Source organism: Salvelinus fontinalis, chromosome 25 (assembly GCF_029448725.1).
Source record: "Salvelinus fontinalis isolate EN_2023a chromosome 25, ASM2944872v1, whole genome shotgun sequence".
Classification (NCBI taxonomy): domain Eukaryota; kingdom Metazoa; phylum Chordata; class Actinopteri; order Salmoniformes; family Salmonidae; genus Salvelinus; species Salvelinus fontinalis.
This window is the reverse complement of record NC_074689.1, coordinates 36,048,545-36,071,685: the sequence shown is the minus strand read 5'-3', so window position 1 is coordinate 36,071,685 and position 23,141 is coordinate 36,048,545. Positions and strand designations below refer to the sequence as shown.

The window sequence follows — 23,141 nt, the reverse complement described above, 5'->3', positions numbered from 1 at the left end:
GTGGCAGGTAGCCTAGTGGTTAGAGGAGGCAGGTAGCATAGTGGTTAGAGTGTAGAGGCGGCAGGTAGCCTAGTGGTTAGAGTGTAGAGGCAGCAGGTAGCCTAGTGGTTAGAGTGTAGAGGAGGCAGGTAGCCTAGTGGTTAGAGTGTAGAGGTGACAGGGAGTCTAGTGGTTAGAGTGTAGAGGTGGCAGGTAGCCTAGTGGTTAGAGTGTAGGGGCGGCAGGTAGCCTAGTGGTTAGAGTGTAGAGGCGGCAGGTAGCCTAGTGGTTAGAGTGTAGAGGAGGTAGGTAGCCTAGTGGTTAGAGCGTAGAGGTGGCAGGTAGCCTAGTGGTTAGAGTGTAGAGGCGGCAGGTAGCCTAGTGGTTAGAGTGTAGAGGTGGCAGGTAGCCTAGTGGTTAGAGGAGGCAGGTAGCCTAGTGGTTAGAGTGTAGGGGCGGCAGGTAGCCTAGTGGTTAGAGTGTAGAGGCGGCAGGTAGCCTAGTGGTTAGAGTGTAGAGGAGGTAGGTAGCCTAGTGGTTAGAGTGTAGAGGCGGCAGGTAGCCTAGTGGTTAGAGTGTAGAGGTGGCAGGTAGCCTAGTGGTTAGAGGAGGCAGGTAGCATAGTGGTTAGAGTGTAGAGGTGGCAGGTAGCCTAGTGGTTAGAGGTGGCAGGTAGCCTAGTGGTTAGAGTGTAGGGGCGGCAGGTAGCCTAGTGGTTAGAGTGTAGGGGCGGCATGTAGCCTAGTGGTTAGAGTGTAGAGGCAGCAGGTTTCCTAGTGGTTAGAGGTGGCAGGTAGCCTAGTGGTTAGAGGTGGCAGGTAGCCTAGTGGTTAGAGGTGGCAGGTAGCCTAGTGGTTAGAGGAGGCAGGTAGCCTAGTGGTTAGAGGTGGCAGGTAGCCTAGTGGTTAGAGGAGGCAGGTAGCCTAGTGGTTAGAGGTGGCAGGTAGCCTAGTGGTTAGAGGAGGCAGGTAGCCTAGTGGTTAGAGGTGGCAGGTAGCCTAGTGGTTAGAGGTGGCAAGTAGCCTAGTGGTTAGAGGAGGCAGGTAGCCTAGTGGTTAGAGTGTAGGGGCGGCTGGTAGCCTAGTGGTTAGAGCGTTGGACTTGTATTCAAAAGGTTGCTAGATTGAATCCCTGAGCTGACAAGGTAAAAATCTGTCGTTCTGCCCCTGAACAAGGCAGTTAACCCACTGTTCCCCGGTAGGCCGTCATTGTAAATAAGAATTTATTCTTAACTGACTTGCCTAGTTAAATAAAGGTTAAATAAAATAAAAATAAAAATCTGTTGTGATCTGAGAGGAGAAGTATCTCCTTGCCTCCTTCAACTGTATTGGAGGTCACAGTCCAAGATCCCTCCCCCCTCTGACTTTTTTCTCCAATGGGGTTTGAGAATGAGGAGAAAGAGTGCAAGAAATCAAGGAAAGATGAATTGAGAGAGTCAGGGGAGGACTGTTGAGGAGGGGGGGAGGACTGTTGATGAGGGGGGGGGACTGTTGATGAGGGGGGAGGACTGTTGAGGAGGGGGGGGGACTGTTGAGGAGGGGGGGAGGACTGTTGAGGAGGGGGGGGACTGTTGAGGAGGGGGGGGGCTGTTGAGGAGGGGGGGGACTGTTGAGGAGGTGGGGGGGACTGTTGAGGAGGGGGGGAGGACTGTTGAGGAGGTGGGGGACTGTTGAGGAGGGGGGGGGGACTGTTGAGGAGGGGGGGGGGTAGGTTAACCCTAGTCAGAGGAGTCAGAGGAGGGGGGGGGGTAGGTTAACCCTAGTCTCTCCCGCTAGACAGCTGCTGTGAGAAGAGACTGGGGGTGAGGCGGACAGGCAGGTGGTCAAGGCTTGGTCTCTGTAGGTAACCGAGGCTCTGGTGAGGCTGCTGGAGTGGGTACGATAGCTGGCGGTGCCAACGTAGAGAACCAGGAGGACATGGCTGACTTAGCGCTGCTCAGCGCTCCACCCACCGACTGACCTGGAGGATGAACACAGGAGGGATTAGAGACACAGTGCCTTCGGAAAGTATTCAGACACCTTGACTTTTTGCACATTTTGTTACATTACAGCCTAATTCTAAAATCTATTAAATATTTTTTTCCCCCTCATCAATCTACACACAATACTCCATAATGAAAAAGTAAGAATTTATTTTTTATTTTTTGTGTGCAAATTTATAAAATATAATAAACAGAAATATCTTATTAACATAAGCATACAGACACTTTGCTATGAGACTCGAAATTGAGCTCAGGTGCATCCTGTTTCCATTGATCATCCTTGAGATGTTTCTACAACTTGATTGGAGTACACCTGTGGTAAATTCAATTGATTGGACATGATTTGGAAAGGCACACACCTGTCTATATAAGGTCATACAGTTGACAGTGCATGTCAGAGAAAAAACAAGCTATAAGGACGAAGGAATTGTCCGTAGAGCTTCGAGACAGGATTGCGTTGAGGCACAGATCTGGAGAAGGGTACCAAAACATTTCTGCAGCATTGAAGGTCCCCAAGAACACAGTGGCCTCCATCATTCTTAAATGGAAGAAGATTGGAAACACTAAGACGTTTCCTGGAGCTGGCCACCCGGCCAAACTGAGCAATCGGGGGAGAAGGGCCTTGGTCAGGAAGGTGACCAAGAACCCGATGGTCACTCTGACAGAGCCGCAGAGTTCCTCTCTGGAGATGGGAGAAACTTCCAGAAGGACAACCATCTCTGCAGCACTCCACCAATCAGGTCTTTATGTTAGAGTGGCCAGACGGAAGCCACTCCTCAGTAAAAGGCACATGACAGCCCACTTGGAGTTTGCCAAAAGGCACCTAAATGACTCTGACCATGAGAAACAAGATTCTCTGGTCTGATGAAACCAAGATTGAACTCTTTGGCCTGAATGCCAAGCATCACGTCTGGAGGAAACCTGGCACCATCCCTACGGTGAAGCATGGTGGTGGCAGCATCATGCTGTGGGGATGTTTTTCAGCGGCAGGGACTGGGAGACTAGTCAGGATCGAGGGAAAGACAAACAGAGCAAAGTACAGAGAGATCATTGATGAAAACCTGCTCCAGAGTGCTCAGGACCTCAGACTGGGGCGAAGGTTCACCTTCTAACAGGAAAACGACCCTACTGTAAGCACACAGCCAAGACAACGCAGGAGTGACTTCGGTACAAGTCTCTCTGTATGTCCATGAGTGGCCCAGCCAGAGCCCGGACTTGAACCTGATCGAACATCTCTGGAGAGACCTGACAACAGCTGTGCAGCGACGCTCCCCATCCAACCTGACAGTGCTTGAGAGGATCTGCAGAGAAGAATGGGAGAAACTCCGCAAATACAGGTGTGCCAAGCTTGTAGCGTCATACCCAAGAAGACTGTAATCGCTGCCAAAGGTGCTTCAACAAAGTATTGAAAAGGGTCTGAATAGTTAGGTAAATAGAATATTTGTTTTTTATTTGTAATACATTTGCAAAAATGTCTAGGCTGAAACGTAATAAAATGTGGAAAAGTCAAGGGATCTGAATACTTTCCTGAATGCCCTGTACTGTTAGGGTTGCAAAACTACAGTAACTTTCCAAAAATCCCAGGTTTTCCAGACATTTTGTTTGCAGGATTCTGGTTTTCCTGGGTTGGCTAAAGAGTCTGTCTGTCTGTCTCACTGGGGAAGGGTTGGCTAAAGAGTCTGTCTGTTTGTCTCACTGGGGAAGGGTTGGCTAAAGAGTCCGTCTTTCTGTCTGTCTGTTTGTCTCACTGGGGAAGGGTTGGCTAAAGAGTCCGTCTTTCTGTCTGTCTGTTTGTCTCACTGGGGAAGGGTTGGCTAAAGAGTCCGTCTTTCTGTCTGTCTGTTTGTCTCACTGGGGAAGGGTTGGCTAAAGAGTCTGTCTTTCTGTCTGTTTGTCTCTCTGGGGAAGGGTTGGCTAAAGAGTGTCTTTCTGTCTGTTTGTCTCACTGGGGAAGAGTTGGCTAGAGAGGCTGACTCTGTCTCACCTACTGCCTTCCCAGTCTGCACAACACTCCGACTGGTGGTGATGACAGCTGCCCCCATCTTCTTCCCACGCTCACTGTTCTGCACCGAGCTGAAATTGAGAGAGAAAACAGAATGTCTACTCAGTCACAACCAACCCACCAACCATCTGGAACCCAGAAATAAACCCTGGGTAGTAGTGTGACATTTCTCTGCTCTTCCAAGAAACAAACAGTAGTGGTCTATCAGAATGTTCTGTGTGTTACTACAAGCCGTTATAGTAGTGAGAGAGGTTGAGAGATCAAATCAACCTGAGAGAGGAGCCGGAGTGGCCGGATGTTACCCCGGGTACATTTCACAACAAATATACAACTAAATCCAGCCTAGTTGTATCTTTTTAAAAGCACCCAAATGTCAACACACATTTCAACATTACAGAGATTAGAGGTCGACCGATTCAATCGGAATGGCCGATTAATTAGGGCCGATTTCAAGTTTCCATAACAATCGGTAATTTGCATTTTTGGACTCCGATTATGGGAGATTATATTGCACTCCACGAGGAGACTGTGTGGCAGGTTGACTACCTGTTATGCGAGTGCAGCAAGTAGCCAAGGTAAGGTGCTAGCTAGCATTAAACGTATCTTATGAAAACAATCAATCTTAACATAATCACTAGTTAACTACACATGGTTGATGATATTACTAGTTTAACTAGCTTGTCCTGCGTTGCATATAATCAATGCGGTGTCTGAAATTGTGTCACTTGTCTTGCGTTCTGTGCAAGCAGAGTCAGGGTATATGCAGCAGTTTGGGCCGCCTGGCTCGTTGCGTTCTGTGCAAGCAGAGTCAGGGTATATGCAGCAGTTTGGGCCGCCTGGCTCGTTGCAAACTTTGTGAAGACCATTTCTTCCTAACAAAGAATGCAATTAATTTGCCAGAATTTGACATAATTATGACATAACATTGAAGGTTGTACAATGTAACAGCAATATTTATGCCACCCTTTTGATAAAATACAGAACGGTTCCGTATTTCACTGAAAGAATAAATGTTTTGTTTTCGAAATGATAGTTTCTGGATTTTACCATATTAATGACCTAAGGCTCGTATTTCTGTGTGTTTATTATATTATAATTAAGTCTATGATTTGATATTTGATAGAGCAGTCTGACTGAGCGGTGGCAGGCAGCAGCAGGCTCGTAAACATTCATTCAAACAACACTTTCCTCCATTTGCCAGCAGCTTTTCGCAATGCTTGATGCACAGCTCTGTTTATGACTTCAAGCCTATCAACTCCTGAGATTAGGCTGGCAATACTAAAGTGCCGATAAGAACATCCAATAGTCAAAGGTATATGAAATACAAATGGAAGAGAGAAATAGTCCTATAATTCCTATAATAATTACAACCTAAAACTTCTTACCTGGGAATATTGAAGACTCATGTTAAAAGGAACCACCAGCTTTCATATGTTCTCATGTTCTGAGCAAGGAACTTAAACGTTAGCTTTTTTACATGGCACATATTGCACTTTTACTTTCTTCTCCAACACTTTGTTTTTGCATTATTTAAACATGTTTCCTTATTTATTTGAGACTAAATAGATTTTATTTATGTATTATATTAAGTTAAAATAAAAAGGGATCATTCAGTATTGTTGTAATTGTCATTATTACAAATATATATAATAATAAAAAAAATATAAAAAAATTGGCAGATTAATCGGTATCGGCTTTTTTTGGTCCTCCAATAATTGGTATCGGCGTTGAAAAAGCATAAATCGGTCGACCTCTAGCCAAGATGGTCACTAGTCCCGGTCTAATGATTGGATAGATACATCAACTCCTATTAACCTCAGTGAGAAGAGGATAGATAATCATCACGGAAATAGTTTTAGCTTGCAATCCGATTGGCTTGGTAGAAGTTTCCCGATATTACTTAGCCACAGACCAATTCAATCCTCACACATCTACAGGAGTGCCTAGGGGGTAGGGGGCTAGGGTCTAGGGGTCTATTTGGAATTCAGCTGTCGTCCTTTCCACGTCAACATCAGTGCCCTCTGTGACCCTGCAACTCGGCACATTTTGCCAGGCCGGCTAGAGGAGAGATATTCTACATCCCTACTGCCCCAGGCTAGAGGAGAGATATTCTACATCCCTACTGCCCCAGGCTAGAGGAGAGATATTCTACATCCCTACTGCCCCAGGCTAGAGGAGAGATATTCTACATCCCTACTGCCCCAGGCTAGAGGAGAGTTATTCTACATCCCTACTGCCCCAGGCTAGAGGAGAGTTATTCTACATCCCTACTGCCCCAGGCTAGAGGAGAGATATTCTACATCCCTACTGCCCCAGGCTAGAGGAGAGATATTCTACATCCCTACTGCCCCAGGCTAGAGGAGAGATATTCTACATCCCTACTGCCCCAGGCTAGAGGAGAGATATTCTACATCCCTACTGCCCCAGGCTAGAGGAGATATTCTCCATCCCTACTGCCCCAGGCTAGAGGAGAGATATTCTACATCCCTACTGCCCCAGGCTAGAGGAGAGTTATTCTACATCCCTACTGCCCCAGGCTAGAGGAGAGTTATTCTACATCCCTACTGCCCCAGGCTAGATGAGAGATATTCTACATCCCTACTGCCCCAGGCTAGAGGAGAGATATTCTACATCCCTACTGCCCCAGGCTAGAGGAGAGATATTCTACATCCCTACTGCCCCAGGCTAGAGGAGAGTTATTCTACATCCCTACTGCCCCAGGCTAGAGGAGAGATATTCTACATCCCTACTGCCCCAGGCTAGAGGAGAGATATTCTACATCCCTACTGCCCCAGGCTAGAGGAGAGATATTCTACATCCCTACTGCCCCAGGCTAGAGGAGAGTTATTCTACATCCCTACTGCCCCAGGCTAGAGGAGAGTTATTCTACATCCCTACTGCCCCAGGCTAGAGGAGAGATATTCTACATCCCTACTGCCCCAGGCTAGAGGAGAGTTATTCTACATCCCTACTGCCCCAGGCTAGAGGAGAGTTATTCTACATCCCTACTGCCCCAGGCTAGAGGAGAGATATTCTACATCCCTACTGCCCCAGGCTAGAGGAGAGATATTCTACATCCCTACTGCCCCAGGCTAGAGGAGAGATATTCTACATCCCTACTGCCCCAGGCTAGAGGAGAGATATTCTACATCCCTACTGCCCCAGGCTAGAGGAGAGTTATTCTACATCCCTACTGCCCCAGGCTAGAGGAGAGATATTCTACATCCCTACTGCCCCAGGCTAGAGGAGAGATATTCTACATCCCTACTGCCCCAGGCTAGAGGAGAGTTATTCTACATCCCTACTGCCCCAGGCTAGAGGAGAGTTATTCTACATCCCTACTGCCCCAGGCTAGAGGAGAGATATTCTACATCCCTACTGCCCCAGGCTAGAGGAGAGTTATTCTACATCCCTACTGCCCCAGGCTAGAGGAGAGTTATTCTACATCCCTACTGCCCCAGGCTAGAGGAGAGTTATTCTACATCCCTACTGCCCCAGGCTAGAGGAGAGATATTCTACATCCCTACTGCCCCAGGCTAGAGGAGAGATATTCTACATCCCTACTGCCCCAGGCTAGAGGAGAGATATTCTACATCCCTACTGCCCCAGGCTAGAGGAGAGTTATTCTACATCCCTACTGCCCCAGGCTAGAGGAGAGATATTCTACATCCCTACTGCCCCAGGCTAGAGGAGAGATATTCTACATCCCTACTGCCCCAGGCTAGAGGAGAGTTATTCTACATCCCTACTGCCCCAGGCTAGAGGAGAGTTGTAGAACCCATTGCCCTTTATGGTTGTGAGGTCTGGGGTCCGCTCACCAACCAATAATTCACATAATGGGACAAACACCCAACCAAATCATGAGAAAACAAAAAGATAATTATTTCCAATGTGTCAAGTAATTAACAACAAAACTAAGCAAACTAGAATGCTATTTGTCCCTAAACAGAGAGTACACAGTGGCAGAATACCTGACCACTGTGACTGACCCAAACTTAAGGAAAGCTTTGACTATGTACAGACTCAGTGAGCATAGCCTTGCTATTGAGAAAGGTCGCTGTAGGCAGACCTGGCTCTCAAGAGAAGACAGACTATGTGCACACTGCCCACAAAATGAGGTGGAAACTGAGCTGCACTTCCTAACCTCCTGCCCAATGTATGACCATATTAGAGAGACATATTTCCCTCAGATTACACAGACCCACAAAGAATTCGAAAACAAATCCAATTTTGATAAACTCCCATATCTACTGGGTGAAATTCCACAGTGTTCCGTCACAGCAGCAAGATTTGTGACCTGTTGCCACAAGAAAAGGGCAACCAGTGAAGAACAAACACCATTGTAAATACAACCCATATTTATGTTTATTTATTTTCCCTTTTGTACTTTAACTATTTGCACATAATATGACATTTGAAATGTCTTTATTCTTTTGGAACTTTTGTGAGTGTACTGTTTACTGTTAATTTGTATTGTTTATTTTCTATTTCACTTGCTTTGTCAATGTAAACATATGTTTCCCATGCCAATAAAGACCCTGAAATTGAAAGAAAGAAAGAGAGACAGAAAAGACAGAAAAGACAGAAAAGACACAGAAAAGACACAGACAGACAGACAGACAGACAGACAGAGACAGACAGACAGACAGAGACAGACAGACAGAGAAAGAGAGACAAAGACAGAGAGAGAGACAGAGACAGAGACAGAGACAGACAGAGACAGAAAGAGACAGACAGAGAGAGAGACAGAGAGAGAGACGGAGAGAGATCATTCCATTGATCAGTGAAACACTTCAGGTCCCACACTGTAAACATTTGTCCAATCTGTGTGGGTTTAATTCAGCCCTTTGTGTGAGACGGTGGTGAGACAGAACCTCATGGGTCGTATTCAGTAAAACATTTAGAAAACAGAATGAAATGGGAGGGTACTACCTAGACTTGTCCAATAATAATACATATGTCCATTTTCTGTTGAAAAAGAGTTTGCTATGTTTTCCCTACTGAACATTGCCCTGATCTAATCTGTGTGTAGTCTTTAGTCCATCTGTCAGTGACAAGGAGGGAAGTCTTACACAATGCCAATCAACACATGCCTCTGACACATCTAAGACAGTCACAGAGGAAGGAGACACATTGTGAGATGAAGCTGAAAACCACAGTGTTTTTGTGTAGAAAGGGAACCCGGGCTACAAAGCTGAGGCAGGAAATGAACTTAGATGGCCAACTGCCAAACTGCCTGTTTGACGGATGCGTCTCTGATGGGCCCCCTATGCCCTACACAGTGCCCTACTTTTTGAACAGGACCCTATGGGTGAAAGGTAGTGCACTATAAAGGGAATAGGGTACCATTTGACTCTACTCCCAGAGTTTATAGTGCAGGAGACACTCAGCCATACACCCCTTTAGGCTCCCGAGTGGCGCAGTGGTCCAAGGCACCACATCTCAGTGCTATAGGCGTCACTACAGACCCTGGTTCGATTCAGTGATTGTGAGTCCCATAGGGCGGCGCACAACTGGCCCAACGTGGTCCGGGTTAGGGCTTGGCCGGGGTAGGCCGCCATTGTAAATAAGAATGTGTTCTTAACGGACTTGCCAAGTTAAATAAAGATTATATCAAATTTGAAATTCAACACCCAAATAGCACTGTATACTCAATAGGGCTCTGGTCAAAATTAGTGCACTACGTAGGAAGTAATGAACCCCTCGTGTTCCACTGACACACCTCGTAGCAGCAATCGCTTCGTCCCCGTTGCCGACCTCCCTACCACAGAACACTTCTCTCACCTTCAGTTGAAGTCAGAAGTTTACATACACCTTAGCCAAATACATTTAAACTCAGTTTTTCACAATTCCTGACATTTAATCCTAGTAAAAAAATTCCCTGTCTTAGGTCAGTTAGGATCACCACTTTATTTTAAGAATGTGAAATGTCAGAATAATAGTAGAGAGAATTATTTATTTCAGCTTTTATTTCTTTCATCACATTCCCAGTGGGTCAGAAGTTTACATACACTCAATTAGTATTTGGTAGCATTGCCTTTCAATTGTTTAACTTGGGTCAAACGTTTCGAGTAGCCTTCCACAAGCTTCCCACAATAAATTGGGTGAATTTTGTCCAATTTCTCCTGACAGAGCTGGTGTAACTGAGTCAGGTTTGTAGGCCTCCTTGTTAGCACACACTTTTTCAGTTCTGCCCACAAATGTTGTGTAGGGTTGAGGTCAGGGCTTTGTGATGGCCTCTCCAATACCTTGACTTTGTTGTCCTTAAGTCATTTTGCCACAACTTTGGAAGTATGCTTGGGGTCATTGTCCATTTGGAAGACCCATTTGTGACCAAGCTTTAACTTCCTGATTGATGTATTGAGACGTTGCTTCAATATATCCACACAATTTCCCTCCCTCATGATGCCATCTATTTTGTGAAATGCACCAGTCCCTCCTGCAGCAAAGCACCCCTACAACATGATGCTGCCACCCCCGTGCTTCACGGTTGGGATGTTGTTCTTCGGCTTGCAAGCTTCCCCCTTTTTCCTCCAAACATAACAATGTTTATTATGCCCAAACAGTTCTATTTTTGTTTCATCAGGCCAGAGGATATTTCTCCAAAAAGTACGATCTTTGTCTCAAATGATTGGCATCTTACCACTCAAACAATGAATCCTGATCTAGGATAACTTTTCAAAACCTGAAATTATTTGGCTTGCACTAAAAGGATTTGGCTTATTTAAGGCGGTTTTCGACCAGTGGCTTCTTCCTTGCTGAGTTGCCTTTCAGGTTATGTCGATATAGGACTCGTTTTACTGAGGATATAGATAGTTTTGTACCCGTTTCCTCCAGCATCTTCACAAGGTCCTTTGCTGTTGTTCTGGGATTGACTTGCTCTTTTCGCAACAAAGTACATTCATCTCTAGGAGACAGAACGCATCTCCTTCCTGAGCGGTATGACGGCTGCGTGGTCCTATGGTGTTTATACTTGCGTACTATTGTTTGTACAGATGAACGTGGTACCTTCAGGCGTTTGGAAATTGCTCCAAAGGATGAACCAGACTTGTGGAGGTCTACAATTTCTTTTCTGAGGTCTTGGCTGATTTCTTTTGATTTTCCCATGATGTCAAGCAAAGAGGCACTGAGTTTGAAGGTAGGCCTTGAAATACATCCACAGGTACAACTCCAATTGACTCAAATGATGTCAATTAGCCTATCAGAAGCTTCTAAAGCCATCACACAATTTTCTGAAATTTTCCAAGCTGTTTAAAGGCACAGTCAACTTAGTGTATGTAAACTTCTGACCCACTGGAATTGAGATTAAGTGAAATAATCTGTCTGTAAACAATAGTTGGAAAAATTATTTGTGTCATGCACAAAGTAAATGTTCTAACTGACTTGCCAAAACTATAGTTTGTTAACAAGAAATTTGTGGAATGGTTGAAACACGAGTTTTAATGACTCCAACCTAAGTGTATGTAAACTTCCGACTTCAACTGTAGCTACTCCCCTGAACTCTCACTGTACCAACGCATGGCTGCCTTCACAGTAATGCAACAGGTTGAGAGCTTCAAGTTCCTTGGTGTCAACATCACCAACAAACTATCATGGTCCAAACACACCAAGACAGAGGGCACAACAAAGCCTATTCCCCCTCAGGAAACTAAAAAGATTTGACATGGGTCCTCAGATCCTCAAAAGGTTCTACAGCTGCACCATCGAGAGCATCCTGACTGGTTGCATCACTGCCTGATACGGCAACTGCTAGCCTCTCTAATGTATATAGCCTCTCTACTGTATATAGCCTCTACTGTATATAGCCTCTCTACTGTATATAGCCTCTCTACTGTATATAGCCTCTCTACTGTATATAGCCTCGCTACTGTATATAGCCTCTCTACTGTATATAGCCTCTCTACTGTATATAGCCTCGCTACTGTATATAGCCTCGCTACTGTATATAGCCTCGCTACTGTTATTTTTCACTGTCTTTTCACTGCCATCAATAGAGAAGCTACGGATGAAGACTCGTGGTATGCGTCCCAAATGGCACCCTATTCCATAGTGTGGAGGCAGGGGGAATATCTGGAGGGTAGCCCTAGAGGCAGGGCTGGAGACCCGGGACAGTCAATGCACGGCATGATCGCATTTCCTACACACTTCCTGGAACGTAACCCAAGCCCCGGCCTGAAGACCGCCAGCAAAGGTTTTTGAGAATGAACCTCTGTCATAATTAATGGACGGAGCAGAATATGAGACCTGGTGTCTATCACCATCACAAGCAGGGCAGTTATTAGTAGCTTAGTACTCTATGAAATAGTGTGAATGCAGTGAAACATGGCACCTAGCTATATGTTACATAAGAATATGGAGTTGAGGGGACAGAGTTTAGAACACCAGAGTTTAAAGAGTTTAAAACACCAGAGTTTAGAACACCAGAGTTTAGAACACCAGAGTTTAAAACACATGAGTTTAGAACACCAGAGTTTAGAACACCAGAGTTTAGAACACCAGAGTTTAGAACACCAGAGTTTAAAGAGTTTAGAACACCAGAGTTTAGAACACCAGAGTTTAAAGAGTTTAGAACACCAGAGTTTTGAACACCAGAGTTTAGAACACCAGAGTTTAAAACACCAGAGTTTAAAACACCAGAGTTTAAAACACCAGAGTTTAAAACACCAGAGTTTAAAACACCAGAGTTTAGAACACCAGAGTTTAGAACACCAGAGTTTAGAACACCAGAGTTTAGAACACCAGAGTTTAGAACACCAGAGTTTAGAACACCAGAGTTTAGAACACCAGAGTTTAGAACACCAGAGTTTAGAACACCAGAGTTTAAAGAGTTTAAAACACCAGAGTTTAGAACACCAGAGTGTAGAACACCAGAGTTTAGAACACCAGAGTGTAGAACACCAGAGTGTAGAACACCAGAGTTTAGAACACCAGAGTTTAGAACACCAGAGTTTAGAACACCAGAGTTTAAAACACCAGAGTTTAGAACACCAGAGTTTAAAGAGTTTAGAACACCAGAGTTTAGAACACCAGAGTTTAAAGAGTTTAGAACACCAGAGTTTAAAGAGATTTGAACACCAGAGTTTAAAGAGATTTGAACACCAGAGTTTTGAACACCAGAGTTTAAAGAGTTTTGAACACCAGAGTGTAGAACACCAGAGTGTAGAACACCAGAGTGTAGAACACCAGAGTGTAGAACACCAGAGTGTAGAACACCAGAGTGTAGAACACCAGAGTTTAGAACACCAGAGTTTAGAACACCAGAGTTTAGAACACCAGAGTTTAAAGAGTTTAGAACACCAGAGTTTAGAACACCAGAGTTTAAAGAGTTTAAAACACCAGAGTTTAAAGAGTTTTGAACACCAGAGTTTAGAACACCAGAGTGTAGAACACCAGAGTTTAAAGAGTTTAGAACACCAGAGTTTAAAGAGTTTTGAACACCAGAGTTTAGAACACCAGAGTTTAGAACACCAGAGTTTAAAGAGTTTAGAACACCAGAGTTTAGAACACCAGAGTTTAAAGAGTTTAAAACACCAGAGTTTAAAGAGTTTTGAACACCAGAGTTTAGAACACCAGAGTTTAGAACACCAGAGTTTAAAGAGTTTAGAACACCAGAGTTTAAAGAGTTTTGAACACCAGAGTTTAAAGAGTTTTGAACACCAGAGTTTAGAACACCAGAGTTTAAAGAGTTTTGAACACCAGAGTTTAGAACACCAGAGTGTAGAACACCAGAGTTTAGAACACCAGAGTTTAAAGAGTTTAGAACACCAGAGTTTAAAGAGTTTAGAACACCAGAGTTTAGAACACCAGAGTTTAAAGAGTTTTGAACACCAGAGTTTAGAACACCAGAGTTTAAAGAGTTTTGAACACCAGAGTTTAGAACACCAGAGTTTAAAGAGTTTTGAACACCAGAGTTTAGAACACCAGAGTTTAAAGAGTTTCGAACACCAGAGTTTAGAACACCAGAGTTTAAAGAGTTTAGAACACCAGAGTGTAGAACACCAGAGTGTAGAACACCAGAGTGTAGAACACCAGAGTTTAAAACACCAGAGTGTAGAACACCAGAGTGTAGAACACCAGAGTGTAGAACACCAGAGTGTAGAACACCAGAGTGTAGAACACCAGAGTGTAGAACACCAGAGTTTAGAACACCAGAGTGTAGAACACCAGAGTGTAGAACACCAGAGTTTAGAACACCAGAGTTTAGAACACCAGAGTTTAGAACACCAGAGTTTAAAGAGTTTAGAACACCAGAGTTTAAAGAGTTTAGAACACCAGAGTTTAAAACACCAGAGTTTAAAGAGTTTAGAACACCAGAGTTTAAAACACCAGAGTTTAAAACACCAGAGTGTAGAACACCAGAGTGTAGAACACCAGAGTGTAGAACACCAGAGTGTAGAACACCAGAGTGTAGAACACCAGAGTGTAGAACACCAGAGTTTAAAACACCAGAGTTTAAAACACCAGAGTTTAAAGAGTTTAGAACACCAGAGTTTAAAACACCAGAGTGTAGAACACCAGAGTGTAGAACACCAGAGTGTAGAACACCAGAGTGTAGAACACCAGAGTGTAGAACACCAGAGTGTAGAACACCAGAGTGTAGAACACCAGAGTTTAGAACACCAGAGTTTAGAACACCAGAGTTTAAAACACCAGAGTTTAAAACACCAGAGTTTAAAGAGTTTAGAACACCAGAGTTTAAAACACCAGAGTGTAGAACACCAGAGTGTAGAACACCAGAGTGTAGAACACCAGAGTTTAGAACACCAGAGTTTAGAACACCAGAGTTTAGAACACCAGAGTTTAGAACACCAGAGTTTAAAGAGTTTAGAACACCAGAGTTTAAAACACCAGAGTGTAGAACACCAGAGTGTAGAACACCAGAGTGTAGAACACCAGAGTGTAGAACACCAGAGTGTAGAACACCAGAGTGTAGAACACCAGAGTTTAAAACACCAGAGTGTAGAACACCAGAGTGTAGAACACCAGAGTGTAGAACACCAGAGTGTAGAACACCAGAGTGTAGAACACCAGAGTGTAGAACACCAGAGTTTAGAACACCAGAGTTTAGAACACCAGAGTTTAGAACACCAGAGTTTAGAACACCAGAGTTTAGAACACCAGAGTTTAAAACACCAGAGTGTAGAACACCAGAGTTTAGAACACCAGAGTTTAGAACACCAGAGTTTAGAACACCAGAGTTTAGAACACCAGAGTTTAGAACATGGAGGAAGGGAGGGCCATATGCACATCCTAAATTTGAGACTACCGGTGCTGGGCTAAATATAAATACATATTAGGTAGAGATGTAGTATTTGTAACGTACAGTATATTTAGATGCAGGGAGACGTCACTGGGAATGAGCTATATTCTGTATGCAGACCACTCATTCCTTTATCCCAGTTTAGAATATGGTCAATATGTAAGGAGTCAGTGGCACTGTGTTGGAGCCTTCCGGATGTCCACTTGGTTTGGGATTCATTTTCCCAACTTCTCTCTGAATACAGTTTAGCAAGATGGCAGGAGGATTTGCTCCAATCCTCAGAACTGGAATTTCATCAGAAACCTGGTCTAGGTCTACACACCGAGGGAAAAACATTAATTTACCCTGATTTATATCTGCTGGTCCTCAACACTATGACTTGACTCTTCCCTAGAAAGAGTTGACTTGGACTCGAGGAAATCTCTGCTCATCTCATACGTAAGGAAGTAGCCTTGGCTTGTGGACATATCTGCTTTCTGTAGTGTGAGGCAGCTTAATGTACAAATACACCCCTTGGTCAGGACTGTAGTCTCATCGTAAGGCCTTACCCCCAATCTATCTCCTGTTTCTGTAGTGTGAGGCAGATTAATGTACAAATACACCCCCCAGACAGGACTGTAGTTTCATCGTAAGGCCTTACCCCCAATCTATCTCCTTAATACAGAGTGCCAAGTAGACACACATTGGGTCCCATTTTTACAGTCTTTGGTATGATTCAGCTGGGGATTGAACTCCCAACCTTCCAATCTTAGGGCTGACACTAACCACAAGGCCACTGAGTTGATGGAATAGGCCACAGCCGTTTCACAGTACTTGGCAAAAAAATAGATTCACTATCTATAGTGTATTATTATAATCAGAGAAGCGGCGACATGAGAAGCAGCGACATGAGAAGCAGCGACATGAGAAGCAGGACATGAGAAGCAGCGACATGAGAAGCAGCGACATGAGAAGCAGCGACATGAGAAGCCGTGAAATGAGAAGCCGTGAAATGAGAAGCCGTGACATGAGAAGCCGTGACATGGGAAGCCGTGACATGAGAAGCCGTGACATGAGAAGCCGTGACATGGGAAGCCGTGACATGAGAAGCCGTGAAATGAGAAACCGTGAAATGAGAAACCGTGACATGAGAAGCCGTGAAATGAGAAGCAGTGACATAAGAAGCAGTGAAATGCCTTGTTATAATGAATCTGCATTATGCCACATTCTACTTGGCATAGAAACACTACCAAACTTCACCACTGGGAGGCAGACATCTGCATGTTTTTGTGAGATTGTCATGTCAATGATTACACTGTGTGATATAGCCTATAGTACAGATATGTAGAACTGTAATCAATAGATCTCAAAGAATACTGAAGTACTCACTGTGAGAATCTTAATTAGACTGAGGTACTGACTGTGAGAATCTTAATTAGACTGAGGTACTGACTGTGAGAATCTTAATTAGACTGAGGTACTGACTGTGAGAATCTTAATTAGACTGAGGTACTCACTGTGAGAATCTTAATTAGACTGAGGTACTCACTGTGAGAATCTTAATTAGACTGAGGTACTGACTGTGAGAATCTTAATTAGACTGAGGTACTGACTGTGAGAATCTTAATTAGACTGAGGTACTCACTGTGAGAATCTTAATTAGACTGAGGTACTCACTGTGAGAATCTTAATTAGACTGAGGTACTGACTGTGAGAATCTTAATTAGACTGAGGTACTGACTGTGAGAATCTTAATTAGACTGAGGTACTCACTGTGAGAATCTTAATTAGACTGAGGTACTGACTGTGAGAATCTTAATTAGACTGAGGTACTCACTGTGAGAATCTTAATTTCAGATCAGCAGCACTGTACTGTCCTTGGAACGGATGACTGAGAAAGGAGGAAATAACACAGGTTATTTATCCAAGTCAAACATCTAGATATTTTACATTTAGAAGACATTAAAGATGACGAATCTAACACCAAGCTACCGCCCTCAGAGCCTCCGCCGCCCTCAGAGCCTCCGCCGCCCTCAGAGCCTCCGCCGCCCTCAGAGCCTCCGCCGCCCTCAGAGCCTCCGCCGCCCTCAGAGCCTCCGCCGCCCTCAGAGCCTCCGCCGCCCTCAGAGCCTCCGCCGCCCTCAGAGCCTCCGCCGCCCTCAGAGCCTCCGCCGCCCTCAGAGCCTCCGCCGCCCTCAGAGCCTCCGCCGCCCTCAGAGCCTCCGCCGCCCTCAGAGCCTCCGCCGCCCTCAGAGCCTCCGCCGCCCTCAGAGCCTCCGCCGCCCTCAGAGCCTCCGCCGCCCTCAGAGCCTCCGCCGCCCTCAGAGCCTCCGCCGCCCTCAGAGCCTCCGCCGCCCTCAGAGCCTCCGCCGCCCTCAGAGCCTCCGCCGCCCTCAGAGCCTCCGCCGCCCTCAGAGCCTCCGCCGCCCTCAGAGCCTCCGCCGCCCTCAGAGCCTCCGCCGCCCTCAGAGCCTCCGCCGCCCTCAGAGCCTCCGCCGCCCTCAGAGCCTCCGCCGCCCTCAGAGCCTCCGCCGCCCTCAGAGCCTCCGCCGCCCTCAGAGCCTCCGCCGCCCTCAGAGCCTCCGCCGCCCTCAGAGCCTCCGCCGCCCTCAGAGCCTCCGCCGCCCTCAGAGCCTCCGCCGCCCTCAGAGCCTCTGCCACCCTCAGAGCCTCTACCACCCTCAGAGCCTCTACCACCCTCAGAATGTGTTTTTACCCTGGGGTGATCTCAGCCATGGCTGGGTGATTGGTGCTGAACCAAAATCTATGTAGTGGTGACCAGTACAACACCCACCTACCTTTGGTCCCCAACTCCCCTCCTGCCCTATCCTACCCCCAGAATGTCTCTCTTACCCTGGGGTGATCTCGGCCATGGCTGGGTGCTTGTTGATGAACCACACTCTGTAGTTGTGTGTGATCCTCCAGGCTGAGATGAAGGGAGCGCCCCAGTCCGCTAGCAACTTCTCATTATCTGGACACACACAGAGACAGAGAGAGACAGAGACAGAGAGAGAGAGAGAGAGAGACAGAGACAGAGAGATAGACAGAGAGACAGACAGAGAGAGAGAGATAGACAGAGAGACAGAGAGAGATAGACAGAGAGACAGAGACAGAGAGAGAGAGAGACAGAGAGAGAGAGAGACAGAGAGAGAGAGAGACAGAGAGAGACAGAGAGAGAGAGAGACAGAGAGAGAGAGAGACAGAGAGAGAGAGAGAGACAGAGACAGAGAGAGACAGAGAGAGAGAGAGAGAGAGAGAGAGAGAGACAGAGAGAGAGAGAGAGACAGAGAGAGAGACAGAGAGTTTTGAGTTTTTATAAAACCTTTATTTTCTACTCAATTGTTAACATAAATAATGACACACTGCCTTTTCAGAAATGAAACAATGAATGTAATTCCTACACAAAATAAATAAAAATAAAAATACAAAAGAACATATACATTCAACTTATTTCCTCAACAAAAAATAATTTCCCCTCCTCTACAAAACAAAGCGCTCCTTCATATGCCCACTTCTCCTCAAACAATGGGAGATCTTTTACAGCTGAGAAAAACTCAAAATCCACTTTTATTCTTGCTTTCACTAATCCTTTAAAAACACATCTTATATCCTTCTCATATCCCGTTTCTATTTTATGTTTCCTACTCAAAAAAATTGACATCTTAGCTTGTCCCAAAATAAAATTTAACATTTGACATTTTCTTTTCTGTTGCTTACTATATTGAAACCCCAAAATAAAAACATTGTTATTAAAAATCTCACCTACAGCTCTAAACAATGATTCCAGTATTTCCAATAAAGGTTTTATCCTCTCACACTCCATAAAACAGTGAAAAATGGTTTCTCTTATATTACAAAAAGGACATCCATCTCTAACATCTGAATTAATGACAGATACAAAAGCATTAACTGCAATAATGCCATGTAACACCCTCCATTGCATATCACCAGTACCCTTTTGTAACGGTGGTTTGTACAGTGCTCTCCATGCTGGCTTTACCTTGTCATCAATTCCCAATTTTACCCTCCATGGAGTGTCTTTTCTATTTTTCAATTTCTCTTTGTTTAACACCTTAACACACCCCCTATACAAATCCTTCCCATTCACCTCATCCAAACCCACCTCCTCCAACCCTCTCAAATCCAACAATATACCCTTTCTCTCTGACTCTGTGATATTTGGTGTAATCCCTAATCTTGGAAATGAGACGTCTTCATCTTGTTCCTTCTTCTTGTGGCTATTAAGCATTCCCCATTCTTCCGCTGACAGAGCTTTCCTGCAGCTTCCCAGCATTTGTCCAACAATCCTTTCCGACCTCACCCCCAAATGTTCAGCCAACCGACTTCCATCCATTAAGTCGGGCCCAGCCATTGCCATTAACTGTCTTAAGGTGATTATTTTTCCCTTCACCAGAATCTTGGAGAAATGTGGAACAGCTGCAGTTGTACAATCCAGTCTTGCCCCAAACACCAGAGGTTCCTCCAACAGCCAATGCACTGACTCCGCTGAAGTTCGTCTGGACACCTTCATTATGCTCCACACTCTGAGCAGACCTCTGTAAAATGGAGGTACTCCCTCCCTAGAAATCTGGCTACTATCAACCAGAAATAAAGCCTTCTTTAAACCTAAACCTCCAACCCTCTGTAACACAAGGCCTGCTACCCCCCTCCACACCACATTTTCCTGTCCATAAAGCAACCTTTGAATAAACTGAAAACGGAAAGCAGCAGCCCTACTAGCAAGATGTACCAGACCTTGTCCCCCCTCCTCTTTTGACAAATACAAAACACTTTGTGGAACCCAGTGATATTTATCCCAAAAAAAATCTACCATAATTGCCTGTATCTTAGCCAGAAGACCAGAAGGTGGTTCTAAAACTGCCAACCGATGCCATAATGCAGAGGCAATCACATTGTTAACTATAATAGTTCTCCCCCTATATGACATTCGAGATAACAACCAACGCCATCTCCTCATCCTCCCTTCCACCATTTCAACCACCCCAATCCAATTTCTTTCCATAATCCCCTCATCTCCTAAGTACACTCCAAGATACTTAAACCCTCCCTTACACCATTCCAATCCCCCTGGCAAAGCCATGATCCCTCCAGACCATTCTCCAATCTGTAATGCACAACTCTTTTCCCAATTTACTTTTGCCGAGGATATTCCCCTAAACCGATCAACCATTAGACTCAAACTATCCACCTCCGCTTGATTTTTCACTAAAACAACTACATCATCAGCATAGGCTGAAAGACGAATAGGAGGAATATCCTTGGAAAGGTACACCCCTTCAATGCGACTTCTAATGCTATTTAGTAGTGGCTCTATAGCAATGGCATACAGCATCCCTGATAAAGAACATCCCTGCCTAATACCTCTACACACTTTAAAAGGAGCACTCAAACCACCGTTAACTTTCAATACACTTTCAATGTCACCATATATCACCTTTATCATGTCAATAAAACCAGAGCTGAACCCAAACGCCTCAAGCGTATGCCATAAATATTGATGTTCAACTCGGTCAAATGCCTTTTCCTGATCAATTGAAATTAGACCTGCATCCACCCCAATAGCCCTAGAGATGTCCAAAAAGTCACGAATCAGAGAAATGTTATCCCCTATCTGCCTGCCAGGAACACAGTAGGACTGGTCCGTATGTATGATTTGCCCCATCACCTCCCTCAGCCTGTTGGACAAAGCCTTGGACAGGATCTTATAATCAGTGCACAATAAAGCCACCGGCCTCCAGTTTTTCACCTCCCTAGGGTCTCCCTTTTTGGGCAGTAGGGTGAGGACAGCCCTTCTGCAGCTTAATGGTAGTAACCCTCCGGTTAAACTATCATTAACCACTGCCAGCCAATCTTCTCCCAACATAGTCCAAAAAGACTTAAAAAAGTCAACGGGAAGCCCATCAAAGCCTGGTGCCCTTCCATTTTCCATGCCTTTTAATGCAGAGTATAACTCCTGCAAAGACAATGGTTGCTCAAGCTCAACCTGAGCTTCTGCATCCACCTTTGGGAGCCCATCAAGGAACTTCTGTGTCACTGTTTTATCCTCTATGTACTCACACTTGTAGAGCTCAGCATAGAACTCTACTGCCCTCTTTCTAATTTCACTAGGGCTAGTGAGCTCTTGTCCAACAGCTGATTTGAGACAATGAATAATTTTTCTTTGTCCATTCTTTTTCTCTAAACCAAAGAAAAATTTGGATGAGGCATCCATTTCAGATATTCCCTGAAACTTACTTCTCACCAATGCCCCCTGTGCTCTGATACCCAGCAGGTCTGCCAATTCAACTTTTTTTTTCTTGAGTGCCTGCGTATGGCCCCAATCTCCTGTGGTCTCAACCAACGTCATGAGTTCCACTATTTCAAACTCTAGGGCTTTCATTGATCTGATGATATCCTTGGTGACATTCCTCGTGTATTGATTACAAAATTGTTGAATCTGGATTTTCCCTATATCCCACCACTGTTGAATGGATACAAAACTGTCCTTTTGAGACCTCCACCTCTCCCAGAAAAAACAAAAACATTTCCTGAAGTGAGCATCACTCAATAAAGTTATATTAAAATGCCAGTATGCGCTTTTGGGTTTTACATTATTAATGAACACCACCTCTGTTATTAAACAATGATCAGAAAATCCCACTGGGGTTATCACACTTGATTTACAGACCTGAGATTGATGCTCAAAACAATAAAACCTATCTAACCTTGCCATAGAGATGATGTTCTCTCTCACATGCGCCCAGGTGTACTGCCTTGTGCCTCCATTTTGTCTCCGCCAAATATCACACAATTCATGCGTTACAATGAGGCGTTTTAAAAAGGTCCTTGTGGCTATATGAGGTTCTTGATGATTTCTATCTAAATCACTGACTGTGCAGTTAAAATCCCCAGCAATAAATAAATAATCTTCATTGTTACATTTCTCAATGGTATTTGATAATGTCTCTAAAAAACATACCCTCTCAACTGCCACCACTGGGGCATAGACATTTATCAGACACATAGTGATGTTTTCATACCTTGCTCTAACTTTTAATAACCTCCCCTCAACTACCTCTTCAACCTCATAAGACAAAGGCAAAAACCCCCTTGAGAACAATATAGCCACACCCCCACTTTTAGAATTTTTATGACTACACACCACTGTCCCCCCCACTCCTTTTTCCACATAACTTCATTTTCCAAATTACTATGTGTTTCCTGTAGAAAATTTATGTCACTTCCCTTTCCCCTAATTAACTCATACACTATCGCTCTTTTTTTAACATCTCTTCCACCATTTATGTTTAAAGAAGAAATCTTAAAACTGCTCATGAATGAAAAAAATATACAGAGGAAAATACAGATATCCCATCTCTTTACAGGGTTAAAACTGCAACTAAACCCTTTCATTTTCTTTAGAATTTACATCACTTATCACTCTCGTGACCACCTTCTTAAGTCTAGCAATTTCAGGGCTTGTCAAACCTCCCCCTGTTATTTTTGACATCAAAAACTTTGCTGATTCAATAAACAATTCACTTTCAGGGAAAAAATCAGTTATATTGTAATCCTGCATATATTTCTTCCCTTTTGTCAACTTCAGAAATTGGCGTACCTTCTTAATTCCATACCTTCCTTCCTCCCCAATTATCTCACTATTTTGTTGCGACGCGTCAGATGACTCACTCCCGCTCTCTCCCCAGAGGAAAACTCCCCCAAATCTTCAACCTTTTCATCTTCAAACAACTTACCAATCTCTACCTTCCTCTTAGAATTAGACCCTTCACCCCCCCTACATTCTTTCTCTTACTTCTCGGTACTTTGAAAACAGCTTCTTCCTTTCCTGTTATTTCAATTTCCTCTTATCTCCAATTTCACTTTCCAACACCACCTCAGCAACGGCAGTCGCAATCTCACAGACTGCTTCCCCTCCCTCC

General features: G+C 44.5%; 1 protein-coding gene across 2 annotated transcripts; it reads right to left on the bottom strand.

Moving 5' to 3' along the window:
* Nucleotides 1-1,664: 1,664 nt before the first annotated feature.
* On the bottom strand, nt 1,665-18,203 carry LOC129823239 (late secretory pathway protein AVL9 homolog). 2 transcript variants are annotated; one of them, XM_055882123.1, is made up of 4 exons: nt 18,055-18,203; nt 17,039-17,092; nt 3,945-4,033; nt 1,665-1,938 (listed from the first exon to the last, which is right to left on the bottom strand). In XM_055882123.1, the coding sequence occupies exons 1-4, from the start codon at nt 18,072-18,074 to the stop codon at nt 1,802-1,804; spliced, it is 300 nt and encodes a 99-aa protein (XP_055738098.1). In that variant the 5' UTR covers nt 18,075-18,203; the 3' UTR covers nt 1,665-1,801. The 2 variants fall into 2 exon arrangements, with proteins under 2 accessions (XP_055738098.1, XP_055738099.1); XM_055882124.1 differs by lacking the exon at nt 18,055-18,203 and adding an exon at nt 17,918-17,952.
* Between the last annotated feature and the right edge of the window lie 4,938 nt (nt 18,204-23,141).

Coding starts and splice junctions, on each gene's coding strand:
- LOC129823239 (XM_055882123.1), bottom strand. CDS start 18,074: ATGGCCGAGATCACCCCAGG. Junction 17,093..18,054: donor ATGGCCGAGATCACCCCAGG/GTAAGAGAGACA, acceptor CTCCTTTCTCAG/TCATCCGTTCCAAGGACAGT. Junction 1,939..3,944: donor GCAGACTGGGAAGGCAGTAG/GTGAGACAGAGT, acceptor TTCATCCTCCAG/GTCAGTCGGTGGGTGGAGCG.